The sequence below is a fragment of the Lontra canadensis genome, unplaced genomic scaffold (genome assembly GCF_010015895.1).
Source record: "Lontra canadensis isolate GAN:19392208 unplaced genomic scaffold, GSC_riverotter_1.0 scaffold169, whole genome shotgun sequence".
Taxonomy (NCBI): Eukaryota; Metazoa; Chordata; class Mammalia; order Carnivora; family Mustelidae; genus Lontra; species Lontra canadensis.
In genome coordinates, this window is record NW_022631163.1 from 1,912,837 (window position 1) to 1,932,430 (window position 19,594).

The 19,594-nt window shown below is 43.5% G+C and overlaps 2 protein-coding genes across 7 annotated transcripts in view; both read left to right on the plus strand.

Annotated features, from left to right (window-relative positions):
• NDRG3 (NDRG family member 3) overlaps window positions 1–16,047 on the plus strand; it is a 74,084-nt gene extending 58,037 nt beyond the window's left edge. For 3 of the 5 annotated variants that reach the window (XM_032845815.1, XM_032845817.1, XM_032845816.1), the window contains 8 exons: window positions 2,391–2,494; window positions 3,679–3,744; window positions 3,868–3,919; window positions 8,031–8,078; window positions 11,710–11,745; window positions 12,055–12,106; window positions 13,314–13,352; window positions 14,462–16,047. In XM_032845815.1, coding sequence (XP_032701706.1) covers window positions 2,391–2,494; window positions 3,679–3,744; window positions 3,868–3,919; window positions 8,031–8,078; window positions 11,710–11,745; window positions 12,055–12,106; window positions 13,314–13,352; window positions 14,462–14,643 — 579 coding nt within the window. In that variant the 3' untranslated portion in view covers window positions 14,644–16,047. The remainder of the gene's footprint in view (window positions 1–2,390; window positions 2,495–3,678; window positions 3,745–3,867; window positions 3,920–8,030; window positions 8,079–11,709; window positions 11,746–12,054; window positions 12,107–13,313; window positions 13,353–14,461) is intronic. The other 2 variants (XM_032845818.1, XM_032845819.1) reach the window with 1 other exon arrangement.
• Window positions 16,048–19,434: 3,387 nt separating this feature from the next.
• Window positions 19,435–19,594, plus strand: part of SLA2 (Src like adaptor 2) — a 28,629-nt gene continuing 28,469 nt past the window's right edge. For both annotated transcript variants that reach the window (XM_032845773.1, XM_032845774.1), the window contains exon 1: window positions 19,435–19,478. The gene's annotated coding sequence lies outside the window, so the exon portion shown is untranslated. The remainder of the gene's footprint in view (window positions 19,479–19,594) is intronic.

Sequence of the window (19,594 nt, forward strand, 5' to 3'; positions counted from 1 at the left end):
ATGTTCATGGATTTCTTTCACTATCCCCGCTGCCAGCCTAGCCTAGCAGCCTTACCGAATCTGTGAAATGAATGATTTTAGTCTTTCTTCTGCTTTCCCACTTTCAAAATGTTTTTCCTGTTGGCTTTGTCCTTGTGAGAAAAGAGGTGAAACTGGCTTAGTCGAAGTGTGCAACTCAATCTCAGGATCGTGAGTTTGAGCCCCACGGTGGATATAGACATGACTTAAATAAATAAACTTTTAGGAAAATAAAATTTAAGCAAGCAACTGTGTTTGCTTCTAATATTTTGAAATGGAAACAAAAAGGTTTTGAAACATGAATGATCTCATTTTCACCAATAGGAAAAAACAGCCGTAGTGATAGCTCTTTTTTATCTATCAAATTTGCAAAAATTAAAAAGAATGGCCATTTGTATTAGTAAGGTTGTAGAGAACCTTAGTAGTATAAGTAAACAAGGCAACTCCATATGTCCTGATAAGGAATGCTTTCTAATACTTTAAGAGAAGAAGCAAAGTGTAGGACACTATGTGTAGCAGACCACAATTTGTGTTTAAAAAAAAAAAAAAGTGGGGGGTGGGGAGGCAGTTTATACTTAACAGCTTTACCTAACAAGTTCCAGTAACACTTAAGCCAGTTGTACGGCTTTTGTACCATTATCATTTCTTCCCTCTTTTTTATCTCAAACTTTGCTCCTCTGGCTTCTCTCCAGACCTTGAAGGGAGAGCTGGCTATATATGTCATCTCTGATGACTGTGTGCTACATTTGTTGTTTACTTTTCTTATTATAATTTCTTTACCCTTTACTGTATTTCCTCAGAGTGATTGTAGTACCATTTAGTTTCAGGTAGACTCTGATCCATTTGATCAGTTTTCAACTGTATTCTTGGCTCACTTTACCTATATGGCAAACAGATGTTCTTCTTATCTGTATTTCCTTATGAGGTTTGATGGTGACCTTGACATACTGCCCTGGATTAACTGGCTCTCTTACTATCCCTGATCCATTTCTTCCCTCCAAAGCAGACATTTTCCCTTCTGCTTAAAACTGCTTGCTGGGTGTGTGTGCGCTTGTGTACACGTGTATAGCTATGTACATGTATGTTTATGTACACAACCACCTGGCAACTGTTCTGATGATCTGAGAAGGCCAGCAAGAGAGGGACCATTGGACAGTGGGTGGTGGGGGAGGAAGACTCACTTCACTGTATAAATCATTTGTTTCTCTCTTATTTTATACCTTTAATAATAGCAGTAAGATTAAATGATAAATTGACTTAATAAAATGTAAATGGAATGTAATACATAGTTCTATGGATCTTACTAAGCGATAATATATAAATGATATACTGATTATATTATATCAGTACAGATAAGTTAATTATATAGATTTATAGCTATTAAGAAAAATGTTACCTTCCCTTTTTAAAAAAATTTTTAAAGTTTTCTCTATACCCAGCATGAGGATTGACCTCACAACCCTGAGATCAGGAGTCATTCACTCTACCAACTGAGCCAGCCTAGTGCCCCCCACCTTCCATTTATTTTCCACTTTACAGTTCATATAACTTTTCTTATCTAATCTCTAAAACAGCCTTGTCAGGGGTACTTGGCTGTAGAGATCGGGACTCTTGATCTCAGGCTCATGAGTTCAAGCCCCACATTAGGCGTAGAGCCTATTTTATTTTATTATTTATTTATTTATTTATTTATTTTTAAAGATTTTATTTATTTATTTGACAGATAGAGATCACAAGTAGGCAGAGAGAGAGGAGGAAGCAGGCTCCCTGCTGAGCAGAGAGCACGATGCAGGGCTCGATCCCAGGACCCTGGGATCGTGACCTGAGCCGAAGGCAGAGGCTTAACCCACTGAGCTACTCAGGCGCCCTCGTAGAGCCTATTTTAAAAATAAATAAATAAAACAACCTTGTCAGGTATCTCTGGTTATTATCTTCATGTTTTATGAGGAGTGGCAGAACATGCAAAAAACACAAATAAGGAAACTAGGGTTCTGAATGTTTAGGTGACCCGTCTGAGTTGCACAGCTAGTATTTGAATCCAAGTCCAGTGCAGTTTCTGGGTGCTGCAGGTAAGAAGGAAGTTGAGAACAAATCTCCAAGTTTTTACATTTGGCCTGGAGTCGGTGACTAGCCTTTGCCATAATAGAGTCTTTGTGCCCTCATCTGACACAGAATATGGCACTGAACCAGTCTACTGCAGATAAAGACTTCAGTCATTCAGCCTACCAGTATGAGGGTAGACCCCACGCTCTGTCCCATTTCCCATCTTGAGCAGAGAGAAATGTCTTTGAACATTGAGAATGCAAACCAAGCAACATAGGCTTTTGTTGTAGCTCAGATGTTTACCTTGTATCTCTTTTCAATTGTTCTAGGAAGAGTTGCAGGCCAACTTGGACCTGATTCAAACCTACAGGCTGCATATTGCCCAAGATATCAATCAAGAAAACCTACAGCTCTTCCTGGGTTCTTATAACGGGTACAGTTATTTCCTATTCCTCCACTTAAATGTAAACTGGGTCCAAAAAGATAATGGACATTTGAGGGAGAGGGGAAGGGGAAATACACTACTTTTTTCAGTGTTGTGTCATGAGGTGATTTTCCTGCTGTTGCACCACAGTGGGAGGGAGGGCTATCAGATAGATAGGAAGACAGCTTTCAGGGAAAATGAATGGGGGCACCTGGCTTGCTACGTTGGTAGAGTGTGCGACTTGATTTTGGGGTCATGAGTTCAAGCCACATGTTGGGTGTAGAGATTGCTTTAAAAAAAAAAAAATGAACTAAAGGCTGTTTGGGGCACATTCAAATACCGCTTGTAGTTTAAGATGTTTTGAGATTTAAAGAAAAGTACCTAAGTTACACGCGCAAAAATATACACGTAACGTGAGGCAGGACAGAAAAATACATGGAGAAGAGGCAAAGAATAGAAGTCTTAGGCTTTGATTCAGTTTCTTTTTGCTGACATCTTGTTACCGGCCAAAACTAACACATGGGCACTAGTAAATTCTCTTTTGTTTGTGCATGTTCCTAAACCTACTGTCATATCTCCCCCAATCACTGAGAGAATTGGATTCTTATCTTGGGACCAGTTTTTCCAAGGTGAAACATATTCATTCCTCCTAGCTTTCTGAGTACATGGGAAAAGATTGAGAAAATGGGTCAGCTGTAACTTACCTAAATTGACCCAGAGATTTTGAACCTTGTCTCAAACTCCTTTCTCTGTATTACAGAGCCTGCTTATTTTCAGTTGAAATCAGAAAGATTTATTAAGTACTGCACTAAACTATGTTAGTTACAAGTTCCCCCCCCCACCCCAAAGTTCCCCTTCTCTTAAGGAATTTGTTCCTATAAACTAGTTGGAAAATTAAACACTACAACTTGAGGATTTCAGAAGAATTGCTGTTGAGTTTTGAAGTCGCCTCTAAACTTCTGGCATCCCATAGTGCCCCTCAGGTTTGAGCCAGGAGCCTTGTTCCTGCTCTGTACCACTCAGGATGCTACTAAAATGGCAGCTCATGAACAAAGTGCAAAAGGGTCCCTTCCCTCATCAGGTGTGAAGGAAAGATAGTTTCAGATTCCTTGATACTGGTTTTCACAACCAGAAAATAATCTGAGTTGCTATGATTTTTCCTGAAAGGGGTCTTGCTTCCTTTGTTTTTCTAGACGCAGAGACCTAGAGATTGAAAGACCCTTGCTGGGCCAAAACGATAACAAATCGAAGACATTAAAGTAAGTCCCTCAGTTTCCCTAGTAAATTGCTAAATATCTTTGCCTTTCATAAACTAACTCAGTATTTGGTGGAATATAGGTGCTGTTCGCAGAATGTCACCTCTTAATTTTGCCTTTCCCCAGGTGTTCTACTCTATTGGTGGTAGGGGACAGTTCACCTGCAGTTGAGGCTGTGGTAAGTGTGTCCTGATGCTGTGAAGATAAATGAGATTAAATGCAGTAAAATGTATCACTGCTGGCACCCTAGAAACAGTTGGTAAATAGTCATCTTTGTTATTTCTGATTATGTCTATCAGAGTTTGCTCTTTATTACCCAGTTTTGGAAAAGGAATTCCTCATCAACCACTAGACTTCCATCAGAAGGGATCAGTATTACCTTTGATTGCTTAGTTGACTTTGTGGCAAGTAGCATAACTAAACACCATTTGCTTATGGTCAGATTTCTGATAGCCCTTTGGCCTTCTGTGGCCCCTATACATCTGGAACTGTATCAGGCTGGAAGGCTGCTGAGAGCCTATATGCTTTCCTCTGCCTCTTCCTCAAGTATATAATACACTGTTAAATATAATACATGCTCATTGTAGAAAATATGAAAAAGTTAAAAAAAAAAATCGAAGGACAGGAGGAAACTTCATAATCCTCTTACCCAAAGGTAAACTATCATCTTTTCCTCTAACATACCCTGGGTGATATTAAACATGAAAGATTGAGGACCTGATTATTGATAGCATTTTTGATAGCCTTTTTCCATATTATAAAGTCAGGACCTCTGTATAATATATTTTTTTAAGATTTTATTTATTTAGGGGCACCTGGGTGGCTCAGTGGGTTAAAGCCTCTGCCTTCGGTCCAGGTTATGATCTCAGGGTCCTGGGATCGAGCCCCACATCGGGCTCCCTGCTCAGTGGGGAGCCTGTTTCCCCCTCTCTCTCTGCCTGCCTCTCTGCCTACTTGTGATCTCTGTCAAATAAATAAAATCTTTTTTAAAAAATATTTTATTTATTTATTTATTTATCTCAGACAGAGATCATAAGTAGGCAGAGAGAGAGAGGAGGAAGCAGGCTCCTCTTCAGTGGGCTTTAACCCACTGAGCCACCCAGGCACCTCACCTCTGTATAATATTTAGTCTTGTAAATGTACCTTTGTTTAACCTCATTTTCCAGTTGATGATCTCAGATTTTGCACCATTAATAATGTTGCTATTGAACATCGATATCGAATTCTTGATCATCTCCCTGGGATAGATTTCTAGAAGTGGAATTAATGTGTCAAAAATCATAAATCCTTGCAAAATTTTTTATAACATTTGCCATATTCCTTTCCAGAAAGGACATAGCACTGTGTTGGCACCAGCATTGTATGAGAGTGTCTGTTTCACAGCATCTTGTCCAACATTGGATTTTTAAATTTTATTACTAATTTAGTAGGTTAAAAATGGTGTCCCACTGTTTAATGTGCATTTTATTACAAATGAAGTTGACAGTTTTTCATACATCTATTAGAGTTTACTTGTTTTCCCCACAGTGTATGTAATATAAATAGGTATCTGTGTGAGATTACCTAGTTTTCTTTGGAAGCCTTCACTTCTGCCCTGTTTAGAGAAAAACATTAGGGAGTAAGGCCTTTGGGAAAGAAAGTCTAGTAGCTAATCATGGGGGTAGACATAGGAGGGAAGGTTTATGAGGCAGGGTAAGCGTAGGGTGAAGTAGATGGGATGATATATTCATACCTCCCTGAATCATCCTGTAAAACATTCTGTGTCTGGTACAAAATACATGGCATGGCTCTAACACAGAGGGACATGACCCTCGAGTCCAAAAACAAACAAAAACAAAAAACAAAACAAAACAAAAAAAATTCCCGAAAGATGATAAAGTTGTAGTGATGATCCCAATTCATCATGAAGGAGTTTTACAAAGGTCAGTCTTTTCTGGCTAAAAAGGTGGAGATACATACTAAAAAATATCTATCAAAAACATTTCTTCATGGGCACCTGGGTGGCTCAGCGGGTTGAGCCTCTGCCTTCGGCTCGGGTCATGATCCCAGGGTCTTGGGATCGAGCCCCGCATTGGGCTCTCTGTTCAGCGGGGAGCCTCCTTCCCCCTCTCTCTCTGCCTACTTGTGACCTGTCTGTCAAATAAATAAATAAAATCTTTAAAACAAAAACAAAAAAAAGAAAAAACATTTCTTCAGGGGCACCTGACTGGTTCAGTCGTTGGAGCATATGACCCTTAATCTCAGAGTTGTGAGTTTGAGCCCCACATTGGATGTGGATATTACTTAAATTTTTTTTCTTCGTAAACATGTGACATAAAACAAGAAAACAGTGTTGTTTTTAGAAAATACCCTTCCTTAGAATTTTCTAATAATGCTGAGTTATTTTTTTAAACTTGCATGGACTTAAAGCAACATTTCCAATCATCTTTCAAGACTAGATAGATTGGCCAGTACAGATAAGGTCTTGTTTTCTGACTTCCTCATCTTCAGCATTTGTAGATAAGAACCCCAGGAGCGCTGTCTGTATCACAGAGTAGATGCTCTTACAGTTTCTGGCTTGTGAGAGCTAGCATTTTATCCCACAAATTGGTAGGAATTAGAGGACTCTCCATGCATTGAAGAGCAGGAAGGAGCTTCTCAAGTTTTGGTCATTTTTGCTAACTATTCTTGCTTACTTATTCAGCCTCATTTTTTGAGCTGCTTATTTGCTTGATGCTGTGGGGGAATACAAAAATGAATAAGATGATGTATCTGCATTTGGGGAGCTAGACAGAGAATAGACATGTCAAAAAACCAACCATTGAGTTTGGTTTACGAGATATGGAGACTTCGTAGAGAGCTAAAGAAATTACAAAGTGGTAAACCAAGGAAAGCATGACTTATTATATTAAATCCAGATGGGGGATTTCATTCTTCGAGAAAATATTATGTATCTACTATGTTCTAAGCATTGTGCTTAGCAGTTAGGGATCCAGTTTTTAAATTCTACAGTTTAGAGTTAAAGATACTCTGTAGTACCCTGGTACATTTGCTTATCCCTGCCTACATTGTCATTTGTATAGAGCAAAAACTGGTTTGGTGATCCTGGTTTTTAGATCATCCCCTGATAATAGAAGAGTTTTGTATACCTGCCCATCAGCAATCCCCAGAGTTCAGCTGGATTACTGGTTCTTGCCTAGGTAATTTTAATAACTCCCTAACTGGCTTATTGCCTCTGTAGTCTGTCATACAGCCACTGCTGGTTACTTTACTAAAACAAATCCGTTTACCTCAGAAACTTTCCATGGCTCCTTGGCCTTCCATGGTCAGCTCCAGTCTACCTCCCAGACATGCCTTGCAGCGAATCTTCACACCACACCTCTGTAACCCCACACACGCCCTGTATATCCACTTCATGTCTCCTGGTTCTTTGCTTATGCTTTCCCCCAACTCTGGAAGCCTTCAAACACCCACCCCTTCTGTTTACTGTGTCTCTTGAAATCCTGCTCATCCTTCTGTACTCAGCTCAGTTGTGAAATTTCGAAGTGATATCATTCAGCTTTGAATTCTATGTTTTCACCCTAATGGATACCAGACTCCTAGCAGTGTTTTGTATGTGTATGCTTGACAAGCATGTGTAAAAGAAGAGATTTCCTTGATTAAATTAGCCACAAAACTTCGCTGAACCTAAAGATTATCTCCCTAAAAGCTTTTCTTTAAGGTCCCTGCCTTTGTGGGTATACCACGAAGTATAGGATACCAAACATGTAAACACACAGGTTGTAACTCTTAATTAGGATAATTGCTATGAGAGAAAAAACAGAGTAATCAATATTTAGGTGGAATAGTGAACGACCTTGAGTCAGAAAAGAGGGTGTGCAGAAAGGCAAACCCAGGATACAGGGAAGGGGTAAGAGGGCGTGGGGATTGAGGGGTTGAGCTTGGTCAGGACGATTTGTACTGGGAACCCATCAGAATCCCGGCAGGTGAGTGCCACGGTCCAGTTCACATTTTAAAATAGGTAGCTAGCCCCCAAGTTATGTAGCCAGTAGGAGAAATTAGATTCAACATAAGGTTCTTTAAGTACTCACAACAGATTCAGGAAATGAAGTTTAGCCAGACTTTTAGATTTACTAAGAAATCAGATACCAAGTACATAATATATCTCTTACTTTATATTTTGGTAATTTCTTTGGCTGATTCAGCCATCTCCAAACCGAGCTGTTGATCTTGGAAGATCATTCTTATGCCAAGCTATTTCTTATTTTTCTAGTGATCATAATTGTTTTCTCTTTTTTTCTTTTCTTAAGGTTGAATGCAACTCTCGCCTGAACCCTATAAACACAACTTTGCTAAAGGTAAAGTGCTTTTTTCCTTATTGCCAGTGGATTTGTTAGTAAATTATACATGGCTCAAAATACTCTTTATTTCTGCAATAGTTGCCCAGAAAGAAGGAAAGCTTCTCTCTTTGATTCTCTCTCTTTTTAAAAAATTTCCTGAATATATTCTCACTCTAGAAACTTAGGAAATAGAGGGGTGCCTGGGAGGCTCAGTGGGTTAAGCCTCTGCCTTCAGCCCAGGTCATGATCTCAGGGTCCTGGGATCGAGCCCTGCTTCGGGCTCTCTGCTCAGCAGGGAGCCTGCTTCCCCTCTCTCTCTGCCTGCCACTCTGCCTATTTGTGATCTCTCTCTCTGTCAAATAAATAAATAAAATCTTTAAAAAAAAAAAAAAGAAAATTGGGAAATAGAGAAAAGTAAAAGATAAAATCAATCAAAATGACTATAATCCTACCACCCATAGTTCCCCTCTGGTAAAAATACTGATGTCTTGAGGTGCCTGGGTGGTTCAGTCAGTTAAGCATCCAACTCTTGATTTCAATTCAGGTCATGATCTCAGGGTCATGAGATTGAACCCCACTTTGGGCTCTGCGCTGGACATGGAGCCTGCTTAAAATTCTCTCTCTCTCACTCTGCCCCTCAGCCCCTACCCCCAACCCCTGTGCTCACTCTCCAAAAGAAAGAAAAAAAAAATGGGGGTCTTTTCCTGTATACTTTTTATATCATTAAGGTCAGGATATTTATAGCCCTGTTTGTTTTTTTTAAGTCTGTTTGTTTTTTTAAGATTTTATTTATTTGTCAGAACAAGCAGGGGGAGTGGCAGGCAGAGGGAGAAGGGGGCTCCTCACTGAGCACAGACCCCATGCAGAACTCAGTTCCAGGACATTGGGATCATGATCTGAGCCAAAGGCAGACATTTACTGAGCCACCCAAGTGTCCCTCCTCAAATTTTTGACATGAGCATCTAACCATGTTATTAAAAACTTCATAAGCATTATTTAATTTTGTGAGAATTAGGATGAATGGGAATTATTTACAAGCTATGTCCCATTGTATTGATTAGGAAGCTTCCAGTAACAATTCTGATATGAGAGTGGGTGCATTTCCTTTCTCTTAGGGCAAATAGAGAGCAACTCTTATACTGGGTTTCTAGTTAATGTCAGGTTTCTCTCCCTTTTCATTGTACCAGGTAGGAGTGTCAACCTTGTTTTTTCTACAGCCTGTCGTAAAGTGTACAGAGGCCTGGCACTGTGATTTGAGTATGGATTACTGTATTTAAGTGCTGATCTTATGTTGCTTACTGCTACTTTCTCGGTCTGAAAGACCTCTGCTTCTTCCCTTTCTCTTTGAAGTGGCTTGAAAGGGAAGTGCTGTCACCAAAAGCAGGCTGTAGTTCCTGGAAATACGACATGAGGTTAATGCTCTGAGCTGACAGAATGCAGAATGTTCTGGGGTCCAGGTGGTTGACAAACTGGTCCAAAATAGGGATGTTATTTTAAAAGTATATGGTTTCAAATAGTTTTTCAGTATAGGTTTGAATCAATATTTTGAAAGCACAAAACTGAACTCTGCAGTAGCTGTAGATGTAGTTTTTTCTGGGCAGAAATGCCCACTGCAACAGTATAGTTGAACTGACTCTCCATCTACTTGATCGGCAGCAAGCTTGCAAACAGTCTCTCCTAATATTCTCTCTGCGTGTGTTAGTTGTTTTATGTCAGATTTTAACATTAACCTTCAATTCCTGTGCCTTCTGTGGCATTCCCATCTGCTAAATAACAGTCCCCACCTCAAAGGAAGTTTTTATTTTTTTGAGAGAAGGAGAGAGTGTGTGAGCAGGGGAGGGGCAGAGGGAGAGGGAGAATCTTGAGCAGACTCCACACCCAGGGCGGGGCTCAGTCTCCCAACCCTGAGATCATGACCTGAGCGGATACCAAAAGTTGAATGTTCAGTTGGCTAGGCGGCCAGGTGCCCCCCCTCTTTTTTTAAGTTCCAGTCAGCCTGAATAGGATGTTGTCTGAGTACAGAATGCGTAACAGCTGGAAAAAAGAAGGTGGGCCTGTGTGGTTGGCCATAATGCCTTAGAAATAGTGTTTTCGGGGTGCCTGGGTGGCTCAGTGGGTTAAAGCCTCTGCCTTTGGCTCAGGTCATGATCCCAGGGTCCTGGGATCGAGCCCCGCATCGGGCCTCTGCTTGGTAGGGAGCCTGCTTCTCCCTTTCTCTCTGTCTGCCTCTCTGCCTGCTTGTGATCTCTGTCTGTTATATAAATAAATAAAATCTTTAAAAAAAAAAAAAAGTGTTTTCTGCAGATTGGCAGAATGTGCTTCACCTGGGAGCTTATTAGAACTACAACTGCTTGGGGCACCTGGGTGGCACAGTCAGTTAAGCATTTGACTCTTTGGCTCAGATCATGATCTTAGGGTCATGGGATCTAGCCCCTCATTGGGCTCTGAGCTGAGCACGGAGTCTGCTTGGGATTTTCTCTGCCTCTCTAAAATAAAAAATCTTAAAAAAAAAAAAAAGTTCTTGGGGTGCCTGGGTGGCTTAGTCAGTTAAGCATCCAATTCTTGATTTCAGCTCAGGCCGTGATCTCAGGGTTGTGAGATTGAGCCCTGCCCTGGATGTGGAGTCTGCTTAAGAGTCTTCCCCTCTGACCCTACCCCCTACACCCTCACCCCAACATACACACGCTCTCTCTTTTAAAAAAAAAAAAAAAGAAAGAAAAATGCAAGTTCTCGAGCCCCACCCCAGACCTATTAAATCAGTATTTCTAGAGTAGAAACCCAAGAATCTGAGTTTTAATGAGTCTTCTGGGTAATTCCAGTGTGTGCTAACAAAACCCTACTTTAGATATCCTTCCACAGGGCACCTGGGTGGCTCAGTGGGTTAAGCCTCTGCCTTTGGCTCAGGTCATCGGCTCAGGTCATAATCTCAGGGTCCTGGGATCAAGCCCTGCATCAGGCTCTTGGCTCAGCAGGGAGCCTGCTTCCCGTCCTCCCCTGCTTGCCTCTCTGCCTACTTGTGATCTCTGTCTGTCAAATAAATAAATAAAATCTTTATTTAAAAAAAAAAAAAAATCCTTGCACATGTGAGGATAATCAGCTATGAATATTTACGAAGTGAGAGACAGCCTCACCAAATCCAGCTTTGAGAGGAAAGTGGCTGGCCAAGTGAGTTGACCAGATTCGGTATCACCATGTCATTGGAGAAACCCCCTTAGTTGTAGAATGAAGATAATATTGGGTTGAACAGAAACTTAGGAAGCATGATACCCTGAGAAGTTAGGGTCATGCTGTTTGAGGACTCTGAAAGTAAATTCTTCAGGTGGAGTCAGAACCATAGTTGAAGACGGTGGTTAACTTCATTGTCACTCCTAACGGAAAGTTCCCAGCCTAGGCCTGAAGGCCAGGCTCTACATCTTACTGATTAATAAGTATTAAATAAATAATCTTTTCAGATTTATATCCAAGGTTATTACTAGGATGTAAGTTTTTGTGTAAGAGTGCATTGAGGAAACATACACTTGGTTGCAGTTAAACATTAAGTTAAGGAACCTAAAATTCAATCCTGTCCTATTTGAAAGGACTTGTGGATTTTCAGAGCATGTCCCCTAAGTATAAGTACCAGCTCACTTCTATATTTTTCCTCTTTTAGATGGCAGACTGTGGTGGACTGCCCCAAGTAGTACAGGTAAGGAGGGGCTTTTTTATTATTGTATTGTTTTCTTTTTTTAAAGCACTCATTTGGGGCACCTGGGTGGCTCAGTGGGTTAAAGCCTCTGCCTTCAGCCCAGGTCATGATCTCAGGGTCCTGGGATCGAGCCCCACATCGGGCTCTGTGCTCAGCGGGGAGTCTGCTTCCCCCTCTCTGTCTGCCTGCATGTGATCTCCCTCTGTCAAATAAATAAAATCTTAAAAAATAAATAAATAAATAAAGCACTCATTTGATTCTGCCTCTCTGCCTATGCAAAGATTAATATTTTTTTATTTTGTCTCCTAGCCTGGAAAGCTCACCGAGGCCTTCAAGTACTTTTTGCAGGGAATGGGCTACAGTGAGTAATACAAAACTTTCTGTCCAGCAAAAATTTAATGATAATGGGGTCATTTTGACATCTGGGGAGCCCACATTTCCCAGGGCATATAACCTCTAAGCTAGCCAGCCTAAAGTGAGGTAGAAACCAAAATGTTTATGGACCATTCATCTGTGCATGTACATAAGGTGAGCTAACACTGACTAAGCACTTACCTTGTGCTGGGCATTCAGTGTTTATAACTGTAAGAGGTAAGTTCTGTCATTAGTCCCATTTTATAGAAGAAGAAACCGAGGTTCAAAGAGACTAATAAGTACATTTCCCAGGGTAACAGTTCACCTGCAGAACGCTAGCAGTCTGACTCCAGAGCCCATGTTTTTAACCACTGAGGCTTAGATATTGCTAAGCTTGTGAATCTGATTTGCATTTGAACTTAGCTGGTAATCACTCCTGGCCTAGAGAAACACAATGGAGACTTCAGAAGAAAAGGGTAGTTGTCCTCAGTTACATCAGCCCCACCACAGGAAATGAACTTGCACAGTAGTTTAGAGCGAGTCCAAGGATGTTTCCATATCGTGTGCCTCTGTCCTGGTCTCTTGTATTGTGAGACCCCTGAGCTTTCTCATTTGTCACAGACTATCCACACTTGCTCCTTTCTTGGAATTCTTAAGAAGAAAAACTCTTCAACCCAGGTACAGAGCTCTTTACCCAGTAGGGTGATTTTTTTTTTTCCTGTCTTTAGTATAAGCATGGAAAATGGTCATACAACAGCTGCCTGGGCAGCAGCTGACCCCTGGGTACATACAGCCCTGTGCCTGGCAGGCAGACTGTGTATGTCTCGTCTAGAGTGGCTGTGTCATCCCCGTCTGTGAGCCACTACCAACCGAGCCCACACCCACATCTGTCTGGCTCACTGGGAGGAGAAGTCCCTCTCCTAGCCAGTTCTCATCCCTTTCGTAGGAAACAGCTGATCTTCCAGCCCATTTCTGATCCAAAACAGATGGCTGTTTATAGTGGAGAGGAAAACAGTTGCCTTTGACTAGGTGAGAGAAGTAACGTCTCAGATGATGATAAAACATCAGTCAGCCTCAACTCCTTTCTGAGACCTTAACGTAAAAATTCATCCCCAGCTTAGAGGATTCTGTCAGTGTTTACTGAGCAGCCGAGGTTGCCACTTGGCACTCTTGGGTCACTAACCTGCCTTTTCCTGTGTCCATCCTGCTTCCAGTCCCGTATGTGCAGCTCAGTCACCTGAGCACCGAGTCAGGTACCTTCCTCTCTGCTGGCCCTGCCCCTGCCTCCCAGCCACGCTCTCCTGGCTGCATTGGCTGCCTGCAGCATGTCCGCGGTTTTCCTGTGCAGTGAGAGCCCGATAGAACGTGGCTCGTTGTGCCCTAAGAGGGTTAGACTGCAGGTCCAGCCCTGGTTCCCCAGGAAGAAAGGAGCGGGTTGTAATAGCCAGATTTCCTCTTATCATCCAAATCAGGGTCACGGTAGTAGCTGAAACTTTGTAGGCAGGACCCCTCTTCTGCCTCCACCTACTCATCCTTGCATGAAGCCCAGACACAGGACGTGAAGGGCAGCCTTGATTCTAAATAGGAGTACCAGAGCCTGTGCCTGGAAAACTCATCAGGTGATGGCATCTTTTGACCCCAGCATTGAAATGACAGCTGGGTGAGTGGCTGGTGCCTCAGGAAGATAGGGAGGTTATAACAGGTAAGGCCACGTCCCAGCCAAGCTGGAAGGACCTTAGGATCAAAGCGGTGGAACTGTAGTCTGAGTGAAACACCCACCCCTGGAGCCCTTCCCTTGCAGGCATCCTTTACCTTGCTGCCTGCATAGAGGGCATATAGGGCAGGTGCCAGGCCCACCTGCTCTCCCTTAGACCCACACCTTCATACATGTCTCCTCCCCAGGTAGCAAAGGAAGCCTGTGGACACGGATGGTAGTCTTGTTGTATCGGGCTTGCACTGTGTTTGTGAAACACCTTCATACTTGTGTGGTTTGTCTTTCTTTTGGTTTAGTCTTGCATGCACTGCAGGGTTTGGTTACCTGTTTGGGTTCCCAAAGCCTCTTTCCTGATCACTGTATGAATGGCGTGGGCATAGCTAAGAGGCTATACTCTGGACTTAGGTTTCCCCATGTTCTTCTGTGGACTAGAATCAGCCAAGATTCCAACCAGATCCAAAGGATTAAAGCAGCCTTGTGTATAGCCATTCACCTAAGCAAATAATACAAAAGGGAGATGGCTATGTGTTATCCTGGGTCTCACCTTAAATGGGTTGGGAAAGCTAAACAAAGCCTTTAGTGAAATTTCTGGATTAGTTAAGCTTAGCCAGGGTACTATCTTCTAGTCCCCTTGGTTCTTTCTTACAGTACCATCTGCCAGCATGACCCGGCTCGCCCGATCACGAACCCACTCAACCTCGAGTAGCATCGGCTCTGGAGAAAGTGCCTTCAGCCGATCTGTTACCAGCAATCAGTCAGACGGAACTCAAGAATCCTCTGAATCCCCTGATGTTGTGGACAGACACCAGACCATGGAGGTGTCCTGCTAAGCAGATACTCCTCCCCTGGACCATGCAAGTCCACCCTCCTTCAGACAACCACTCCATAATATAACATTTCATCCAGCAAACTGGCATCTATCTTTAACTCCTGCATGGCCAACTGACAGTCTCTGGTATCCTGGATTTATCATTCTCTCTGCCTGCCCACCCTCCTTTTTGTATGTACAAAGAACCACTTCCTTGCCATCACTGTAACATTCCAGCATCTTTAGCCGATCGAATTTCCATATCTTCTCTTGCCAGCCTTTCCTTGTGCTTTCCCAACTACATATCTGACAAGATTCTTTGATTTTGATGTATGTGTGTGAGCACGCGTGTCTGTGTTTGTGTGTGCATAGTTCTGTGATTTTAGATATGCTTTCTTGTAGAGCTTCTGCAAAAAAAGGGGACCTTTTTTTTCTTTTTCATTTTCAATGGTGTTTTTAAGGGAAATATACAGAACAGGTTTCTAGGTTGGGCAGGCCACTGCATTCTCTTTTGGTTCCAAATTGGTCAACACGATTTGCAGTGACTTCAGGAGCTCTGAGAAATGTGGAAGATCGTGTTTACATTGACTGTGACCAATAGAAGGGAGCCTGTTAACATAGGCAGGCAGGGTGGCTAGCCACCTCCTGTCCAAATGCATTCATATATGTTATTCTGTAAATAAAAGGGAGGGACATATTCTTTTAGAAGCCCATGAATGATGAAGTTCTGATGCAACATGGAGTTTTTCCTAAGAAGTGAGTGTGGCATCATTACTGCACTCTCTTAGCACAGGAAGATGGAAAACAAAATGCCAGGCCTCTGCTGTGCCAGAGCAGAGCTGCTGTCGCCACAGTGTCTGATACCACTTACAAGATAGCCCCAAGAAGTGCCTCCTGCGTCTGTGATGAAGAGTGTTTCTCCACCCTTCAGTCCTCTGAAAAAGGAGAGGTATGGCCTGAAAATTATGCAGATGGTGAGAACCAGCTGGGCGAAGAGGCACAGACCTCAGCGGAATACCATGTGTCTCAGGCACACCCTTGACTTCAGCTGACATAGTGGAAGCGAAGTGAAATTGGTACAGAACCTATTTCTCAGAAAGATTCTTGACAATTCTTAAAGAAGAGAGGGAAGGGGCCGGTGTGTAAGGGCAGCCTGTGCAGCTACAGTTGTGCTTAGCAGACTGCTGTGCGAGGGGCTGCAGCCAGCCAGAGTATTGCTGGGAGGAGGATGAAACCAGCAGCCACACAGCAAGGGCCCAGCTCTTGAGGGCATCAGATGTAAGCTCAGGGTTACGCAGTTCCGAATCTTAGGAAGGGGCTTTTCAGACATAATGTTCGCTTTCAGCCGAGATAGGGAATGCATCACTCTGCCAGAGTACAACTTTTTACAGATTATTAAATAAAGCTGTATATGTCTCCTTGTTAACCCGATTGCTGGTGTTATTTCTCTCAAGCCATGCACTGGGGCTCGGGGTGGAACCAAGTCACCAAACATGGGCTTTGTGCTGGGCATTTTCACGTCCTTGATCATTATCTCACCCAAGAAGAAATTAAGATTCTGGATAAATAATTTGCCCAAGGTCATACCAGTAACCCATCTAGGACCCCAAGCTCATCTGACACACCTCTGTTGCCCTCAAATCAAAAATTGTGAGAAGCCCGATCACAGGGTTTATGGAGGAGAAAAGCTAAGGTCTTAGAAAGGCGTTCCACATTTCACCCTTGCCATCTGTGTGGGGTTGCTGGGTCCCACCCCAGTGTAGTAACCTGCAACCACTTGCCTGGGTTCCTCAAACAGGCCAGACTGTATTTCTCCAGAAACGGCTGTCTTTGTACTCACCAGTGATAGCAGGAGGCTACCACCTTGCGTTAGTTTTGAATGATCCAGGGGCAGCTGCTACCATGTAGTCCATCAAGGTTGCTTTGTCTGTGGGGGATACTTGTAAAATGTCATAGGCCCTGCTCTTTCTGGGAGAGGAGTTGAAGCAAATGCACGAGGACAGATACAGGTCACCAAGCTGAGTGCCTGACAATATAGGATATCAGTTCTTGAGCTGGAGAAGGTCTGGTGGTCACAGTTGCTCTTAAAACCCCCATCACTCCAGCCTTCATGAATACACCCGACATGGATGGTCACTGGAGTCAGGCCCCAACTGACTACACTTCACTCATCATACTATACTTTTCCCTCTCTCCATTTTCATTTCCTTGCTCCCTGTTCAGTCCCGAAACACTTGGGTGCCTGCCTTGTGAGAGGTCAGAAGTAGCCAGGTAGAGTATACAGGCTCCGCCATATAAATCATCTTACCCAGTTCTCACTGCACCCCTGCAAAGTGGTCAGTGCTTTTTTTTTTTTTTTTTTTTAAGATTTATTTATATATTTATTTGACAGACAGATCACAAGTAGGCAGAGAGGCAGACGGGGCCGGGGGGTGGGGGGAAGCAGGCTTCCTGCTGAGCAGAGATCCCAATGCGGGGCTCGATCCCAGGACCCTGAGATCATGACCTGAGCTGAAGGCAGAGGCTTAACCCACTGAGCCACCCAGGCGCCACTGGTCAGGTCTTTCTTACAGATGAGAAATGGCTAAGGAGAGTTAAGTGATTTGGTCAAGGTCACCTAGCCTGAAAAATTTCCCAGAAGTGCATTTTCATATTCAGCCTGTTATTGAGCATCTACTGTCGACTGGGGCCTTTTGCACCTTCCTGTAGGTTTCCTAATCATGGTTCAGTGAGGTACATGCTAGTACCATTTTATGGATGAGAAACCAGCCTAAAGGTAACTACACATGATCACAAAACTAAGAAGGTAACTACACGTGATCACAAAACTAATAAGCAGCAAATCTAGGTGTTTAAACTAATTCTCAGGGGCTTCTTGGACCTCATCTTGAGGCCAGTCTGAAAGTCTTTCCTGTCAGATAGAAGGTAGACATCAGAGTAGTATGCAGACCAGAGCAGGAGGGTGGGCTTCTGTTCAGGCCCCTTCCTGCCATAGGCCACATCCTAGAATGGCCTCACCCATTCTAACATCTTGATTAGAACTTCCTTACACAGGATGTGCCTCCACTCTGGCTTCTCCAGGTCTTCACACCAAGTGCCCATGGACTTAAGTCTCAAACCAGCCTTCCCTAGGAGAAAGGAGAAGAGGAGAACTTGAGCTGGAATGTGCCCTAGCTGGCAGAGCCCCAGTAAAGTCTTCATAGTCTGAGCTGGAGCCATTTTGTGTTAAAAAGCATGTCTTGGGGGGCCTCAGTCTGTTTAGTGTCTGCCTTGGGCTTAGGTCATGATCCCACAGTCCTGGGATGTAGCCCTGAATCAGGCTCCTTGCTCAGCAGGGGAGTCTGTTTCTCCCTCTGCCCCTCCCTCTGATTGTGCGCTCTCTCTCTCTCTCTCTCTCTCATTGACTCACTCTCAGATAAAATCTTTAAGGGCGCCTGGGTGGCTCAGCGGGTTAGAGCCTCTGCCTTCAGCTCCAGTCATGATCCCAGGGTCCTGGGATCAAGCCCCACATTGGGCTCTCTGCTCAGCAGAGAGCCTGCTTCCCCCTGCCCCCCTTTCTGACTACTTGTGATCTCTGTCTGGCAAATAAATAAATAAAATCCTTAAAAAATAAATAAATAAAATCTTTACGAAAAAAAAAATCATGTCTCCAGGAATAGTAAGCCCCTAATGGAAAGGTAGCAGTATGTTTGGTTAGATTTTATCAGATGGGGATTTTATTTAAATTTTAATGACTGAAGATAACACACAATCACAGGCAATTCTGTCAGAAATTTCTTTATCCTAGCTGAGTGACTCTCAAATATGGGCTATATATCAGAACACCTGGAGGGCTTGTGGAAAGCAATTGCTGGCCCCACCTGTGGAGTTTCTGATCTAGTAGATCTGAGATGGGTCTCAAGAATTCGTGTGTCTAACAAACTCTCACAGGATGCTGAGGACTGGGACCACACTTGGAGAACCACTCTCCAGGTCTTGTTACTCAAAGTGTAGTTCATGGACCAGCTATGTGGGTATTGCCTAGGGGTTGTTAGCAATGCAGAGCCTTCAATCCCACCCCCTAGATCAAACGAACTAGAATCTGCTATTTAACAAGATCCCCAAGGGATACCTGTATACATTAAAGGTTAGGACACATCACTCCAAGGCAGTGCTTCCCCCAAAGCCAGTTGAGGGCATCTCTTGGAGTATATAAAATTCAGATTCCTCGGCTTTCCTCTGGTGGCTTGGATTCAGAAGATGGAGGAGGAGCCCAGGAATCTGATACAGACAAGAACTTCAGATGATTATAATGGTCAGGTAAGCATGGGAAACTCCTCATTTACCTCAGTTCTGTGTTCCTCAGGCAGGACCAAGCCACAAAACCAGAGAAAAACCTCTCCTTCTGGGATCATGACAACGCAGCTGCGTCTCCTTTAGAAACAGGAACTTGGGGAAGGTGGCTCCTTGATGGTCTGTGATGCCGTCAGAGGAAATGGGTGGTTATGAGAACCACAGAGCCGGCAGGTGTGAGCTGGGAGCCCCGAGGACGCTATGACAAAGCTGAAAGAGCTCTGGGCCTTCTTCCCTGGCCTGGCTGTGCTTGGGAGGGCTGTCCAGTGTTGGGGGGTCCCTAAGGAGCACCAGTCTCCTGTCTCATCCCAGGTCTACAAACTGCTGACCACAGCAGATGCAGAGCTACCCAAAGGGTTACCAAGAGCATCTTCCTGAAGAGTCTCCCACGCTGAAAGGATTCTGGGTGTCCTAGGACTAAGGACTTTGGCAGATGTTCCGAAGGGCCCTCCGAAGTCCTAACCTCCAACCAAAGCGTGCGTCTAAGCTGAGCCCCTGCCCCAAGCTTTGATGACAGGAAATCAAGTAAGTACGTTTGCTTTTGTTTTCTGATGGCCCTGGGACTGTGAGGAATGCTAGTCCCCTCAGAGGCTGGGAGTGGGCTTTACAGTGGCGGGGGGGGGGGGGGGGGGGGGGGGGGG